Source organism: Staurois parvus, unplaced genomic scaffold (genome assembly GCF_062004578.1).
Source record: "Staurois parvus isolate SC_StPar_1 unplaced genomic scaffold, SC_StPar_1.0 ptg000715l, whole genome shotgun sequence".
In the NCBI taxonomy this organism is placed as follows: domain Eukaryota; kingdom Metazoa; phylum Chordata; class Amphibia; order Anura; family Ranidae; genus Staurois; species Staurois parvus.
In genome coordinates this window covers 5,149,351-5,165,680 of record NW_028318511.1, presented here as the reverse complement: position 1 = coordinate 5,165,680, position 16,330 = coordinate 5,149,351, and the positions used below count along the sequence as shown (strand labels likewise).

At 37.9% G+C, this 16,330-nt stretch overlaps 1 protein-coding gene across 1 annotated transcript in view; it reads left to right on the top strand.

The window, feature by feature from the left end:
* Positions 1-16,330, top strand: part of LOC149445624 (uncharacterized) — a 114,638-nt gene that overhangs the window by 19,170 nt on the left and 79,138 nt on the right. Inside the window, exons 9-20 of the mRNA XM_089653507.1 lie at positions 1,046-1,184; positions 3,187-3,297; positions 3,514-3,583; positions 4,282-4,419; positions 6,835-6,999; positions 7,642-7,736; positions 8,615-8,741; positions 10,117-10,372; positions 11,629-11,675; positions 13,144-13,244; positions 13,680-13,831; positions 16,072-16,210. Of these exons, the coding sequence (XP_089509633.1) occupies positions 1,046-1,184; positions 3,187-3,297; positions 3,514-3,583; positions 4,282-4,419; positions 6,835-6,999; positions 7,642-7,736; positions 8,615-8,741; positions 10,117-10,372; positions 11,629-11,675; positions 13,144-13,244; positions 13,680-13,831; positions 16,072-16,210 (1,540 nt within the window). The remainder of the gene's footprint in view (positions 1-1,045; positions 1,185-3,186; positions 3,298-3,513; positions 3,584-4,281; positions 4,420-6,834; positions 7,000-7,641; positions 7,737-8,614; positions 8,742-10,116; positions 10,373-11,628; positions 11,676-13,143; positions 13,245-13,679; positions 13,832-16,071; positions 16,211-16,330) is intronic.

Sequence of the window (16,330 nt, the reverse complement as noted above, 5' to 3'; positions counted from 1 at the left end):
CTTGTTCAGCCCCACAGGCTGATTGAGAGAAATCGCTTGATTCCCACACACTAACCTGCATTGAGGGAGAAATATTCCCTTAAGCACTCCAGCCATGTATGGTCAGCTTTACTCAATTAAAGAGATACTATATTAGCCCTAATGGACCTAAAGTGCATGCAAACCCTAAATCTGTTTTTCAGTATGTTTGGCATCATGCCTTACTGTATACACTTTTTAAAGCACATTTTTTGTTTGTAAATCTGTTGCAAAGTTTCCTACCTGGAGGCCTTGCAAGTACCAGCACTTTCTGTTGCCACATGCGCTCCATCAGTTGGCCATTGGACTGCCGAACAGGTCTATCAGATTGAAAGCTTATCGGCAAACAGAAACAGCTCACACAGCAGACTAACATCTCCTCTACTAATTGGGGGGGGGGGGGGGGAGGGCAGTAGCTTAGCCTTCAAGTTAGAAACTTTGTTCAAAATTGCCTAAAAAATTGATAACAGTAAATAATGACGACAACCATACTATAAAATACATTTAGGCTTCCAAACACTTTAAAGATATTAACAGTATTGATGGTGTGATTACATTTGGTAATATATTATTGTATTTGATAGCTGTATAATGGTATGGGGGGCTCAATACGTTTCTAGCCTAGCATACCAAAATGGTCACAAACTGACAGCACAAATTATTTCCCAATCTAGTTCAGACCTGTTGGAGTGGTTAGAAGCAGGGGCGGACTGACCATTTGGAAAATCGGGCCCTGCCCGAGGGCCCGGGGTCAGTAGGGGGCCCCATGAGATGCCCCTGGTACCTTTTTCATAGGCTTTTTTGAGTTTGGGCAAGGACACAGGGGCCCCATGATCCCCTAGTGCCCGGGGGCCCCATGAGTTGTCAGTCCACCCCTGGTTAGAAGGTAGTTGGTGGTAGAGTACTTCTGGTTCTCAATAGTAACCTATAGATATATTAATTCTCCGGTGTATTTGTTGTCCTGAAACCCTGATTGATATAGAATCCAATTAATCTTGAACACAGTACATATTTTTCTCTATTACAGCCGCTGTGAATTGGGAAGATGGAACTGTACAGATCATGCCTGTCCTGGAGTATGCTCTATTGAAGGAGGGTCCCATATTACCACATTTGATGGGAAAGCCTATACATATCACGGAAACTGCTACTATGTGCTGTCTAAGGCAAGTTTTTTACTTTTATCTTTGTTTAAAGTGATGAACTATGTTTGAAGTTGATCTCCTTTCTGATAAAACCTTATCCTTTTCAGATTTTGCTTGATATGTGGGGGAATTGTAAATATAGGTGTCTGCAGAATATTGGGGTGTTAATAGATTTTTAGTGTGCCGGGATATTGGAATACTTGACACTGATGTATTCTTGGTGTATCATTTCACTATGACAACAACTAACGTTTCTGAATTTCTCATAATAAGAATTAAGAACTTAAGTAGATGCTACAAGTAATAAATATATCAAGAAGTTGGTTTGTTCATTGTCCTATTTGGCAGTGAACTTGTGGGGGGAAAAAAGGTATATATAGGCAGCATAACCTGACATCTGACAGCACATGTTCTCAGTGAAGACGTTCAGGTTTATTCCTTAGGCATTACTCTTCTCCAAGTTAACATGCAAAGAGTAACTTTTTGATGTACTCCAGATATGTTACTTCAATTAATATTTCTTGTAACAACTTTCCAGCTGTCATATCATTGTCTGTAGATGCATCCGTGGTGGACAATAAGACTGCTAGCAAGTTGCTGCAATACATTTTCATTATAGTGACATATCCAGAGTGCAGCCTATTGATTTTTAGATAGGAAAGGAGTGAGGACAAGCATAAGGGCAAGCACCTGAAGTCCAGTTTCAGCTTGGTAGGGAGGATGTGTACATCTCAGAGCAGTGTGTTTTGGATGGTCTACCAACAGTATCTTTTTGACTATTTGCATAAGTAAATGCATGCATTTCTTGATAGGTTGCTTAGGCCTTGGAACCTGTCAGATGTCAAATCTCTACATTAACGCTGAACTCTAAGTAATTTTCTAAAATTTGCTGTATTACTATGGGTTAAATGGAACAAGGTTTATGCCAGCTCATGGACTTATCTCTTTAATTTGCAAATTAAATTTTTACTGTGTGCTGGGAGCGTAGCCATTGCTATACTCCTGACGCTCCAATGCTGGACCTTCTGGTTTCAGCTCTTGCAGTTGCAAACACATATGCATCTGCTATGCCTGTCTCTCCCCTCTTGCTGCCCAATCACTTTGTATTATGTGTATCCATTCCCAAAATACAAAGGCTTCTGTGAATGGACAGTAGATGAATAAATACAGACACGTTTGAAGTGCATACTATGTGAAAGCCATCGCTTCTTCCATAGAAGTGAAAAGAGGGAGCCTAAAAAAAGAAAACTAATTCAGTCACATAATTTAATGACTGGCACGCTGCAATATAATATATTTTCTTTGTTTTAGGATTAGACATGCATTCAAGCATTTGTGAAGGCAGAAGTTTTTTTTTTTTTCCTTCTATGCATTCTATGCATTAAGGTAAAAAAATGTCTGCATGCATCTCTCCTCCAGGCCCCCAGTACTTATCTGAGCCTGATCTCAATCAAACTATGTGCACGAGAGCAGCAGCTCTCTCCCTCCTCATTGGCTCAGAGAAAGCATCGTGAGCCACTGGCTCCCACTGCTGTCAATCACAGTCAGTGAGGAGGGAGCAGGGGGTGGGGCCAAGCCAGCTCTGTGTGTCAATAGACAGACAGAGCTGGCTCGGAAGTGAGGACACAGAACTGCCCCCAGCGACTAGGCGTTTCGGAAGGGGACCTGAGAAGGATTGGGGCTCCTCGGTGCAAAACTATTGCTCAGAGCAGGTAAGTATTACATGTTTGTTATTTTTAAAAATATAAGTTTTACCTTTGGAATCTCTTTAAGGCACAAAGTGCAAATGATTTATCATGGTTGACCTAGTTAGTAGATTAATACTATATGTCCAGCTCTGTCTTGGCAAGGAGTCTAACATAGCAGCATAAAATGTATACCCTAGAATACAGCAATAAATAAGAGCCCATTGATCATACAGCCTAACCTGGTCTCTAAATATACTGTATACGTCAGCAAATCAGAATACACTATACACAACATACATGCAAAAATTCACCAGTAATGTTCTTTTCTTTTATAGGGTCGCAGAAATGAATCCCATGTTGTCCTTGGAGAATTGGCTCCTTGCAGTTCTTCTAAAAGAGAATCCTGTCTCAAGTCTGTTGTTCTACTCACAGACAACATGCAAAATGCAAGTATACCAATAAGTGAAAAGTAAATAAAAAAGATCAAATACAAAAACCAATCAAAATAATTTGAAATGTATTGAAACTCCTTATATTTTCATTTACTTTCACTGCACTGCAAATTCCACTAAGAGAATTTTTTTTATTGCAGTGGCTTTTTCCGCTTAGTTTTTAAAACATTTCAGTACCAGATTGACTGTAACACTGCTTCACTTCTGCAGGTTGTGACCTTTAAAGCGGATGGGACAGTCTTACTAAATAACCTTGAAGTCACGCTGCCTCACATTACAGGTAATAGTAATCAAATATTTAAATAATACAATATTTTATTACTTATTTCTTTATTGGACAGTACCAGTAATTATGAGCTCACTGACCAGATCAACAGGTAATTGTTTGCACCCATTGAACAGATATAACAAAACACTTTTAAAGGTATATTTAACAAAGGAAGCAAATAAGAAATACATATTTCTTTATGTGAAAAAATAGTGTTCTGATGAATTTTAAATTGTTAAAGCGAATACTCTTGCTAGCATGTCATAACTGTAAAAACATTAGAACAGGCACACATAGAACATGCTTCTCTATGATCCCCAGTGATCTTATTGTGAACCTGTGCTTTGACCATAACTTTCCTTTGCTCTGATTCTGTTCTGTTTGATTCCTGGGAGCAATGAGAGGTAGTCCTGTATATGTTCCAAGTCAACACTTAAAAAGGAGTACGTACTATCTGCTCATTCTCTGTAAAAATGCTGGGTGCCTGAATGGCTAGTTGCCAAGCATTATACCCATAGGTGACAGTTATAAAGGCTGAACAGAGAAAAAAAGAAGGTAAGCATAGGCTGCTGGGCATTACCACTTTAAAGTAGGTTGGGAATAAATATAAAATTATTCTCAGAAGTAATTATTTACATTTGGAGATTTGTCACTAGAATTCTTTAAAAGATTAGCCACTTATTATAGACTTTGTGTGTTTTCTTCTACAGCCAGTTTTTCCATCATGCAGCCTTCTGATCCCTTCATCATTGCTCAAGCTACATTTGGACTTCAGATGCAGATTCAACTATCACCCATCATGCAGGTGTACATTACCATGGACAAATCTGCCAGGAGAAAACTGCAAGGTTAGTTACAACTTGGGTTGGTGGCAGACTCTGTGAGCCTGTTGCAGTTAGTGTGTATATAATATGAAATCAAACTAATAGAAGCCTAAACTAAATCACTAGAATCTCAAGTTTTAACATATTACTGTAAATTAAAGAGTTGTTTTCCAACATTTTAAAATCTGAGATGTTAAAAAATAATACCTGGTAATTCTGCAATGAAAGTTCTTGTTCAGTCACTTCCAGTTATAAGAGTCACAACGCTCTCTCTCTCTCTCCCAATTGTGTTCCCATGTTGTCACCCTGTTTACACAGCCTTGTGGTTGACACAAGTGGCCATTCCAGCACACCTTATGCAGACATGGTCTATTGTTGTCATTAGCAGCAAGCAGACCCTAGGAAATACCATGCAGACATTGTGGGGGTACATTCATGTACTGTATAGGAAATAACTGCAGAAAGGCTGTAGTAAATCAGCATCACTGAGCTTCAATAAAGGATGATAAAAGGTAAACACATGTATTTTATTACAAAATTACAATTGCTTATGATAGAATATGTGGTACTGGCCAGTTACTCTATATATTAACGGTGCTTATATCCCAACTCACAGAAGAAAAGTAAACATATATTTTTGAAAATGGGATTTGCAAGTACCAAAATATTACAACAAGGAAAATGTCTAAAACACCATTTTATTAGATCCAATCTTAAAAACAAAGAAAAAAAGAATACGCTGTACAGGGTAATATACACAAATGGCAATGGTTTGGCTGTATTCACCAAAAAAAAAAAACTTCAACGCGTTTCAATTCATAAGGTTTATATTCTGAATCTTCTTCAGGGGGGAACAGTAGAATACAGCAAAAGGGTTCTATAAAATAGTAAAATGTTGGTGATAGCATCATATAAATATATTTATTTACAAAGAGACAAATAATATTTGTGGTGCATGGAGCATGCACGATCTGGTGCAACTATGCAAAGAAACCAGTCAGCTTCCAGGTTTTATTGTCAAGGCTTAATTGTACAAGCTTAAGTTAAAAGCTGATTGGCTACCATGCACAGCTATACCAGATTCTGAGTGCTCCAGTTTTAGTAAATCCCCTACAGTTTTTTTTGAAATTCCTTTTTTTTTCTAAAAAATTTCAGCTTACAGACATATGTAAAAGTAACACAAACTAAATTTGGAGTAAAAATTGCTGATTCTGGTTAAATTTTGCCCTTGGGAAATAAAGTTTACTTTTGAAGTTACTTGCAATTAGTGAGTGGCTTTGAAAAAACAAATAGCATTGTACTCTACGACTTTATTATATAGACCCCATATCAATCACACTGTTAGTTATCTCCTTGGTTATGCCTTATTGCTCTTTGCATTATTTAATAAAAACGCTATACTAAAGCCGGCCACAGACGGATTGAAATTCGATCGAATTAACAGGAACCGGGTGAATTTTGATCCATCTATGGTGAGGCTGGCTGTACTGAAGTCGCTCTGATTCTATACCAAAGTGTTGCAGAAAAATTACACCACCTACCGTGCCATGAAATAATGATAATGATAAAAAATGTGAATAAATCAAGTAAAACCCCCCCAAAAATCTACATAAAATAATACACTCATAAACAGACAATCAAATGTAGATAGATTCCCATGGCTGCTGTCTTTCTTAAAATCCAAATTCTTACATCAAATCGCACATACCTGCAGTTGAAGGAAAGAAAATTGCGTAACATATGGTGAGCCTAAATGATGAACTAAAGGAAGTATGTGCATTATCATCTCCCAACCTGCACAAAGGAAGTGAATTGAAGGAAGTAAATTCTGTTTCATAGTATAGGCTATAATATGGCATAGTAGTGGTTTGGTAAAAAGGGATACCACATCTTGAGTGTATCAAGAATCACCAAAAGTGTAAATTTATTTATATGGACTTTTGGGGTTTCCAAGGATTATACCAAAGTATAAAAAAAAAATATTTGCACAAACATCACATATAAATACGTACATAAGCTTTAAAAAATTCAAATAAATTTCAGGCAATGAACATCAATGTTTAGTTTTTTTAGTTCTAAATATTGAGGTTAATTGAGGCCTGACAGCCTAGCGTGAATACAATTGTATGAGAAACTGCATATGGTGATCTGTCACAAATTTATGCAATTTTATGTGATGTTAATACAAATAAAAATGTAGTATTTTTTGATACTTTGGTGTAATCCTTGGGCACCTCAAAAGACCATATTAATAAACTGACACTTGCTATTTCATATTTGCCAAATATGTCCATCAATACAGATGTGGCTGTTCTGTGAATAAACTTATGATTCTGATATATTTGTTTGCAGAAACCACAGATCAATACTACCACAATTTCCAGGTATGTTTTTTGTTATGTACCAGGCATTTCAATAGCTTTTTTTTTAACTTTAAAGGCCTTTGTGGAAACTTCAATTCCAAGGAAACAGATGATTTTAAAACATCAGGCGGTCTTGTGGAAGCCACTGCATCAGCCTTTGCCAACACATGGAAGGCCCAGTCCACCTGTCAAGACATGCCAGACTTCCTGGATGATCCCTGCAGCCTCAGCATTGAGAAAGGTAACAATTTGTTTCACAATGTGTTTAACTCACAATGTTTTCTTATATTATTATGTCATAGCAGTCATCAGTATTAAAAGTACTGCAATGTCACTGATTTTGGAATCAGTAGTTGATAGCTCAGGTGGAGGACACTTGGGCATAGAGGATATGATTCACAGACACTGAGAGTTTTCGGAATTATTTTAATGTGGGTATTGGTGCCATAATACAGTTGTCATGTTTTTGTATTGATATTCCTTTTTTGGTGGGCTAAGGTTACGTTTAAGAAGTAGGTTTAGGTGGTTTCAGTTTAAGGGTGGGTTATTAAATACAGAAGCTAACAATTACACTTAGGGGTTAAGATTAAGTTTAAAGATGAGTTTTGAATAATTACTATAAGATAATTATGGGTAATTTTCTAGGGTAACTGTTTTAAAGGTAAGCACCAACCACCACAGCCACCTTTTTTGAAATAAACTGTCACTTGGCAGCTGTACTATAGGTAGAGATCACCTGGCACACATTCTGTTTTTCTTTTTTTTCATTGATAATCAGATAACATGGATTATGAAAGATTATTAAGCTATTGAAATGATCATTAACAATGTCTGGTTTGTATTGTGATTATTTTTTTTAATTGCAATCACTTTATTTTTTAAGAAAAATATGGAAGCTCTTGGTGCTCTGAATTGGAAAAAGATGAGTCTCCTTTTGCCAAATGCCACTCTACTATTGATCCAACTGAATATGTAAAGGTGAGTGCTGTATGTTGTAAACACTGTCAGATTGACAGTCCTATTTTACATCGTTAAACAATATTTCATTCATGTGCACTGTAGAGTTGCCTTTTTCCCGTTTAGATATTTGTATTGTATAGTATTGGATGGTCAGCTTGAGACCATTGTATGAGAGTATATGGAAAGTCATAGCCCTGCCTGTACCTGCTTGCCAACAACTTGGGACAGTTGGTAAAACGTATGTCAGGGCAAAAGAAAAAATATATTATTATCAATATTTTTAGCAATTGGCTACAATACATATGTATTTCAGTGTTTTAGCCCTTTAAAGATGCTGCAAGTATGGAAAAAAATTTGGTGATCTGCCAGGAATCAAGTGAGCTCCCTGTCTGAGCTGACAGCACAGTGGTTCTGCTGGAGTGACATCCTAAGCAACGTTGTCAGCCCTGCTCAGATCTTACATGTTGGATTACAGAACACCTCCCCTTTTCTTTATCTTTGTGTTATAATGGGGAGGTGTTTTGTAGTTTATTAGGGAAAGATTGACAGTACTTGGAATTTATTTCAGTGCAGCAGAGTTGTCAGCTTAAAAGCAGGTAAGGAGTTTATTTCTGACAGGATCAACAGGTGTTTTCCTGTATTTGCAGGGTTTTTAGAAAGAAAAAACATGGTGATGTGCATCTATTGTAGGGATGCATGAATATATATATATATACAGTGTATATATATATATATTTTTTTTTTTCCTCAGACATGCACTTTAAAGTAAACTTTGCATGCAAGATTTGTTTATCTAAAATAAAAGTTTAGAGTATTTTTTTCCCCCTTTACCTTGTGGTCATCCAACATTACCTCCATACTTTCTTTCAAACACCATATTCTTTTTTTGTCTACAGAGATGTCGTTATGACTCTTGTAGCTGTAAAGACAGCGAGCAGTGTATGTGTGCTGCACTCTCCTCCTATGTCAGAGCCTGTGCCGCTAAAGGGATCATCTTGTGGGGATGGAGGAATGGAATATGTGGTAAGTCTTACATGACCACCCACCACTACATACACTAGATCTGATAATATCTGAATTATGTTGGGGTCCCAGAGTAATTCATCAAATTCAGAGCAGCACTGCAAATAAAGAATTGGTTTAACTGCTTTTGGAAAACCTAGAAACAGGGGCGGACTGACAACTCATGGGGCCCCCGGGCAATAGGGAATCATGGGGCCCCTGTGTCCTTGCCCAAACTCAAAATAGCCTATGAAAAAGGTACCAGGGGCATCTCATGGGGCCCCCTACTGACCCCGGCCCTCAGGCAGTGCCCAAATTTCCAAATGGTCAGTCTGCCCCTGCCTGGAAAATTACAATTTCAAAATTAGAAGGGTGTGTAAGTGCGTCACAATATTTCCATATGTGAAACCACATCAGCTGTCATAATGTGTTGGGATAACCCCATGCCAGTTTAAATGATGTCATGAAATGAGTGAATATGGAAATGTGCAAAAAAAAAGTGTGGAAATAATTTAATATTGTTACAAGACATGAACAGTGACACTTTTATCTTTTAGTACACCTTGAAGCATCAGAGCCTACAGGATCTTATCAAAGCTAGTAAAGACAGTTGTGTGTGTGTATAGAGTTAAATCATTGATCTTTGTTGCATATTTTTATAGAGGAAAAATATTTTTTTAACATACCTGCCATATGAATATGTTTTGATCTTGTAATGATAGTTCTGTAAAATGTATAAAAATTACAGATTTATTTTTACATTCAGCTTCTTTCAACTTGAGTTAACAACTCAGACTCTAAACGTTATTATAGATCTAAGTATTATATCTATCGAAAATGTTATTATATTATAACTAAATATACAGTTAAATTGTACGGTATCTAAACACATTATATATATATATATATATATATATATATGTGTAAAACGTATATGCAAAAGTGATGAGCTGCACGTAATCCACATTCAGCCAGTAGTCTGACCGTTTTGTGTGTCCCTGCCTTTTCTCAACTTCACAAGTCACCCCTTCTATTTCAGTTAAGTTGTTTGGTACAGATTGGTTACAGCATTCTGACATCTTCTACTGATGCAGAAGTGATAAGCTGCTGCTACCGCTTGTCCATGTTTAGATCACACATATATTCTAAATGTATGTTGGGTTAATGACTCAAACTTGGCAACTAGGACTGTAGCATTTGCGGAATGAGAATTCAGCAATAACAGCTTCATGTTTCTTTAAGGATAGGTTTCCTTTCACAGTGAATAAAGAAAGCAAGCCAGTCTGTTAATCCTTTTTCTCTTTCTGTGGTTTGTGTACAGCCAAGCAAATGAGTTATATGATACTTGTGTATTGTAATATAAAGCAAGCTGCATTCTCTCCTTTATGCACTGCAGATCAGAATATTACTTCATGTCCTTCTACTCAAGTCTTCCTGTATAACCTGACAACATGCCAGCCGACGTGTCGTTCCTTGGCAGACGGAGAGAAAGCTTGTACTAGTGTCTTTGCCCCAGTAGAGGGCTGTGGCTGTCTAAATGGAGAGTTCCTGAATGAAAAGGGTCTGTGTGTACCCATCTCCAAGTGTTCATGCTATCACCGTGGTGAATATCTGAGACCATTGCAGATGATCCCTGTACAAGATGAACTATGGTAGGTTTTAAAACTGTAAATTGCATATAGTCAGCTATGGCAGTTAAAGCTAATCTTTATGCTGATTAAAAAAAAGCACAAAGTAATTAAGCTCTATATTAATTAACACTTAATCCGTTTTTTAATGCAGCAGTGTAAATACTTGAATTTTACCTGGTATCAAGTTCTTGCAATCCCTGCACATCAGAGATTAGACTGGCAAAGGGGTAAGGAGCCAGTTAGCTGTGCTGCAGTGCCAACAAGGAAAACACTAATTGGAGGAGAGAGCAGTGTGATGATCTCATGAGTGTGTTTTCCCTCCTTTATATGTTAAGCCACAGGTTGGTGAAAAGGACAAGACAGTGTTGATAAGGCAGAGATTGCTCGCTGGCCAGCACAAACCTGAACAAAGGCTAGCGCATTGTGAAGAATTCCTCCCAGTTCTCCACTGCCCTAGAACAAACAGGGGTTTATTTACTAAAGCTGGAGAGTCCAAAATCAGACTCCCTTCTGCATAGAAACCAATCAGCTTCTAACCTCAGCTTGTTCAATGAAGCTTTGGCAATGAAACCTGGAAGCTGATTAGTTTCTATGCAGAAGGGAGTCTGATTTTGGACTCTCCAGCTTTAGTAAATAAACCCCACAGTGTCCATATCTACATAACAGTATGACATGGACCCAGAACCTTCTGGCTCTACATATAGTATAAATGGACCCTAATGGCCAGGGGCCCTTGTGCAGCTGCACAACCTGCACAAATGGCATGTCTGTCCCTGAGCCCAGATATGGGTGCTTTTTTTCTTGATGACACTTTTATGATGGGACATTCTGCATTATCCTAGCTACTACATAAAATAAATCCACAGTGAAACAAATGTAAAGTATAGGTGGGGGCTGCTCAGCGTTTCTTATATGCAGCCTTATACAATTGCACTGGCATTCCAGCTGTCAGGTTGCTTCTGTTTTACACAATATCCAATAAAACAGATATCTTTAATCATTTTTGGATTTCTAATTTCCACTGTTGGATCCTAATTTATGATATGGCCTTCAGAGCCTCAATCCTTTGTTTAGAGTAGACATCAAACATGTGACCCATTTGACAAAATGATCTTTCTAAGCACATTGTGCCATTTAGAGATCTGCAATGTCTGACTAGCTTTTTGGCAACAGCAGGGCTACTGTGGACTAAATATAAACTATTCTCCTATATTTTAAAAGGTAAAATCTAAAGTCAGTAAAGTTCTAACAGTGTATATATTTTTTTTCTCTGCCAGTACCTGCCGTAATGGGAAACTAATTTGCACTGTCCATGTGAATCAAAGTAAGTAAATGTATAAAGTACCAGAGTTAGTTAAATAGCAGAGACTGAACTGAAGCACACTTTATTTTTCCTTTTTACAAGACTTTAATATATAAACTAGTAAATGTTTAGATGTTATTAACAAAATCATAACTACACATTGTTGCACTGAGCATTAAATTGTATTTAGGTTTCACTAAGGTAGTCACTTGTAAGATAAAATTTCATATATATATATATATATATATATATATACATATTTGTGGGAGAAAAAGAGGTGAGAAAGCACGAAATGCTTCATAGGCCATGACCTAGGGCAAGAGTCTTCAAACTTTCTAAGCAAATGGTCAGTTTTCTGTCCTTCAGACTTTAGGGGAGCCAAACTGTGGCCAGTGGGAGTAGAAAATGTCCCAGTGTCAGTCGGAGTAAACAATGCCTCATCATTCGTTTTAGTGGGAGTAATAGTGCCCCATTTTAGGTATCCGTGAAAGGATTGGTGCACTTATTGTTGCTATCAGTGGGAGGAACAGTGCCATATTGTTGGTATCAGTAGGAGGAATAGTGCCCTATTGTTGGTATCAGTGGAATTAATACTGCCCCAATATTGATATGAATGGGAGGAATGGCACCCCATTATTAATGTCAGTGGGAGGAATGGTGCCCCATCACTGGTGTCAGTTGTGGATGGAATAGTTCCCCTAGGCCCAAATCCAGCCACATCCAGCCCCAGGGCTGCATCTTGTATACCACTGGTCTAGGGTATCAAGGCTATCAGAAGTGGCATGCAGCCATTCATTAGCCATGTTGCTGACTGTCAGTGACACATTCCTGTGTATAAAAAAATGCTTCAGGCTTCTGCCCTGACTGCACAGTTTATGCATCTTTGCTGATGGACATATGTACAGGAACTATACTGTGATAGAACTGTATGATTAGGGGTTTATAGTTAGGCCCTCTAGAGTGTGAAACGTGAGTAGTGTTGCCTTCCCTGCTGCATTGTATTTGTTTTATGATCATATTACAATAAAGAAGTTGACTTTACTGTAGTGCAGTCCATTACCCCCAGCCTCCGCCACTGTATTATTCTGGTGTGGTGGGGGCCTAATAATACAACTAAGGGGCTGTCACAGACTCTCATCAAGAAAGCCCGCCTATGTATGACCTTTCTGCCCAACTGCTTCATTCACCTCTTGATGAGTGCCTGTCACAGCCCCTTAGTTCTGAATAAATAAGCACTTTCACAAGGAGCACATCCTACTGACTGCAAATTATGTCCCTTGTGCTAATTGTTTTTGTTTTTAAATTTTAGCTGCACTTAAGCCTTAATAGATACAGAAGTATCGTCTTCAAACTGATGATTTAACTAATCAAGCTAAATTATCTCAGGCTACTCATGATAAGCATAGATGTTTTGGGGTCTTTTAAATCATTCCACTAACACTCCTTTTTCCATTTTCCGCCTCATTTTTTGTACTTTTACTTCCTACAGCTTGCCCTCCAGGAAAGGTCTACTATGACTGTAACAAAGAACAGAAAGGTCTTTCAAAAACGTCCATGCAGAGGAGCTGCAAGACTCTTGGAGTGGAATATGTATGTTCATTGTTTTTCTATTTCTTGGTAATCTTTAAAAAAACTAAACTGTATGTTTCTATATTATGTAAAACTAAACCTTAGTCCTTTATGGATATCCTTTAATGTCACAGTCCCCTTAAATTGGTAGGTGGTGAAATGAAGTGGAGGTTCCCAATTTAGATGCATGCTAATCAGCTGTTTTCTTCTGCAGCATGCAGAACCATTTGATGTTCTTTAGCAATGAAGAGAGGAAACATAGCTTCTGCTTTCATAGCACATTGATTCAGCTGAAAAAAGGAGCTGTGTCATTAGATTTTTATACCAAAGAATCCTGAGTACCTTCCCACGCTTTGTTCTCAACAGCCTATTAAAAAGGTTTTCTTATTTTTAAGTGGGAGAACCTTTCATTTTCTATTGTGTTCATTATCTAAATGTGTCTGTCTGGTAATCTAGTTTCAGACAGAGTGTTTGCCAGGATGCATCTGCCCCAATGGACTTTATGATGATGGCTTTGGTGGTTGCGTTCCTGAAGAAAAGTGTCCTTGCTTCCATAATGAAGACATCTACCCACATGGGACCAACATCAAGGTGGACTGCAATACATGGTAATTCATAGATGTTCAAAATCTTACACCGAATTTTGCTATGGCAGGATGCATTTGAAAATAATTATATCACTAATTTATCTACCTAAATCATTACCTTGTGTTGTAAGGACATATAGTATATGACTTCAGTATAGTACTCTGTTCAAATAAAATCCCTGTCTATGTTTTGTATTATTGAATGTAGCATTTCTTTAAAGTGACTACCACCCCACGCTGTATAAAATGCCTCAATATACATATATGTATAAAATGTTCCAAAATCCTCCAATTCACTGGACTATGCTTTAATACATAAAGCCTAACTCCTCTGTGATTCACTGTCCACCTCCAACACTACAAAACACTCACCAGATTTGTAGACCCCAAAGTTAGAGAGGTCAAAGGACGCCTGTCTATTCATCCCCATATAGGATACCCGAAGGTACCAGCCGCAATACTGAATGCACCAGTCAATACCTTAGTTCTCCTTTGTTATGTACTGTATGAAAAAAAAGACAAACAAATCCAATACAGTCTGTTGATTTCAAAAACCTTGGCGAAAATCAAGGGAGCATCCACAGCTGCTTTGAGTAAACCAATGAAACACAGAGGCAGACAAACAAGACAAAATAATAAACCAAGCGCTTTGGGGTTCCCAATAGCATTGATTTAGGATTAGCCAGCCTATATGTCAACCGTTGTGAAGAAAATGGCAGTCACTATAAGCTTAATGATATAGACAAAGGTTTTATTATGTATCCATCACAGCCAAAGATCACATTAAAAACCACAAAAAATCCATAAACGCATGGGATACAAGAATCCCCACTTACATATCCATCAGTGTGGCAGTAAGGCTGTGTGAAAGGGACGACCAATTTTGTCGCTTATGTGGTGGTAATCCAATGTTCATCGGTATGGCAAAAAACTGTACAAAGGAAACGTCAAGGTATACTGCTCATGTAGCACTGATCACATGTGGCTGGAACTGGTGTAGGCATCCTGGGGCTGGCGATTGTGTACACTGAAAGTGACACGTTGGCGTTGTCATAGCAACATCAGCGCCATCTTGGATCTGTGATGTAGTTTCCAGAGGTCGGAGACCGACTTTGGTGGAGCTTCATCCAGCGTCCCTGGATACAGGTATTGATTACATCCGACGTGTCACTTCTGTTATAAACGATTGCCAGTCCCAGGATGCCTAAACTGGTTCCAGCCACAGGTGATCAGTGCTACATGATCGGTACACCTAGACCCATAGATGTCTCCTTTGTACAGTTTTTTTGCCATACTGATGAACATCGGATTACCACCACATAAGCGACAAAATTGGTCGTTCCTTTCGCACAGCCTTACTGCCACACTGATGAATTTGTAAGTGGGAGTTCTTGTATCCCATGAGTTTATGGATTTTTAGTGGTTTCTAATGTGATCTTTGGCTGTGATGGATACATAATAAAAACTTTGTCTATATCATTATGCTTATAGTGACTGTCATTTTCTTCACAACGGCTGACATATAGGTTGGCTAATCCCAAGTCAATGCTATTGGGAACCCCCAAGCACTTTGGTTTATTATTTTATCTTATGAAAAAAAGGAAAAAACGCCAAATGGTGCAGATGATCCAAGAGACTTATTTAAAATCACCATACAAAATAGCGCTAAAGAAATGGACAGAATATGCCACCACAAACTCCCACAATGTAGAGCTATTTTGTATAATGATTTAAATAAGTCTCGTGGATTTTCTGCACCATTTGCAGTTTTTTGTGTTCTGTGTTCAGGATAGGCACCTTCAGGATTGGCACCAAGGCTGGCATCTTCGGTTAGCCTGTATGGGGATAATTCCATACACAGGCATGCTTTGTCCTCTCTGGAACCTTCAAGTCTGGTAAGCTTTTTGTGGTGTTGGAGGTAGAGAGTGAATGCCAGGGGAGTTATACTTTGTGTATTGAAGCAAGGCACAACAGGTAGGAGGATTTTGGAATGTCTTATACTTGCATATTGGGGCATTATATACACAGTGTGGGGTGGTAGCCAATTCACTGAAGCGCTACAATAATTAGTATTTTTTTAATGGTCTTATATCAGGATATGGAAATGCAGCTTTCACTCTTGTTGATTTTATTATTGTTAATTTTTGTTTAAGTTGTTGTATCACTAAGCGCAGATTTTTTGTTTTCATTGTTTGTATGTTTGGTGTTATTACCTGGAAAATTAGATAAATGTTAAAAAATTACTTTTTATTGACTTCAAGCTTATGTCAGCGTGGACAATGGACTTGCACTGATACGGTGTGTTATGGAACATGTACAATCTATGGAAGTGGTCATTACATAACATTTGATGACAAACTTTATGACTTTGATGGGGAATGTGAATTTGTGGCTGCACAGGTAAGTCACCTAAACTATTATGTTCATATTATAGCATGGACAGCTAATTTTATGTTGATGTATCTTATTTCCTGGCTATTGTCCAGATATATGTTTTTGTATGGGACTGAAAAGCTTCTT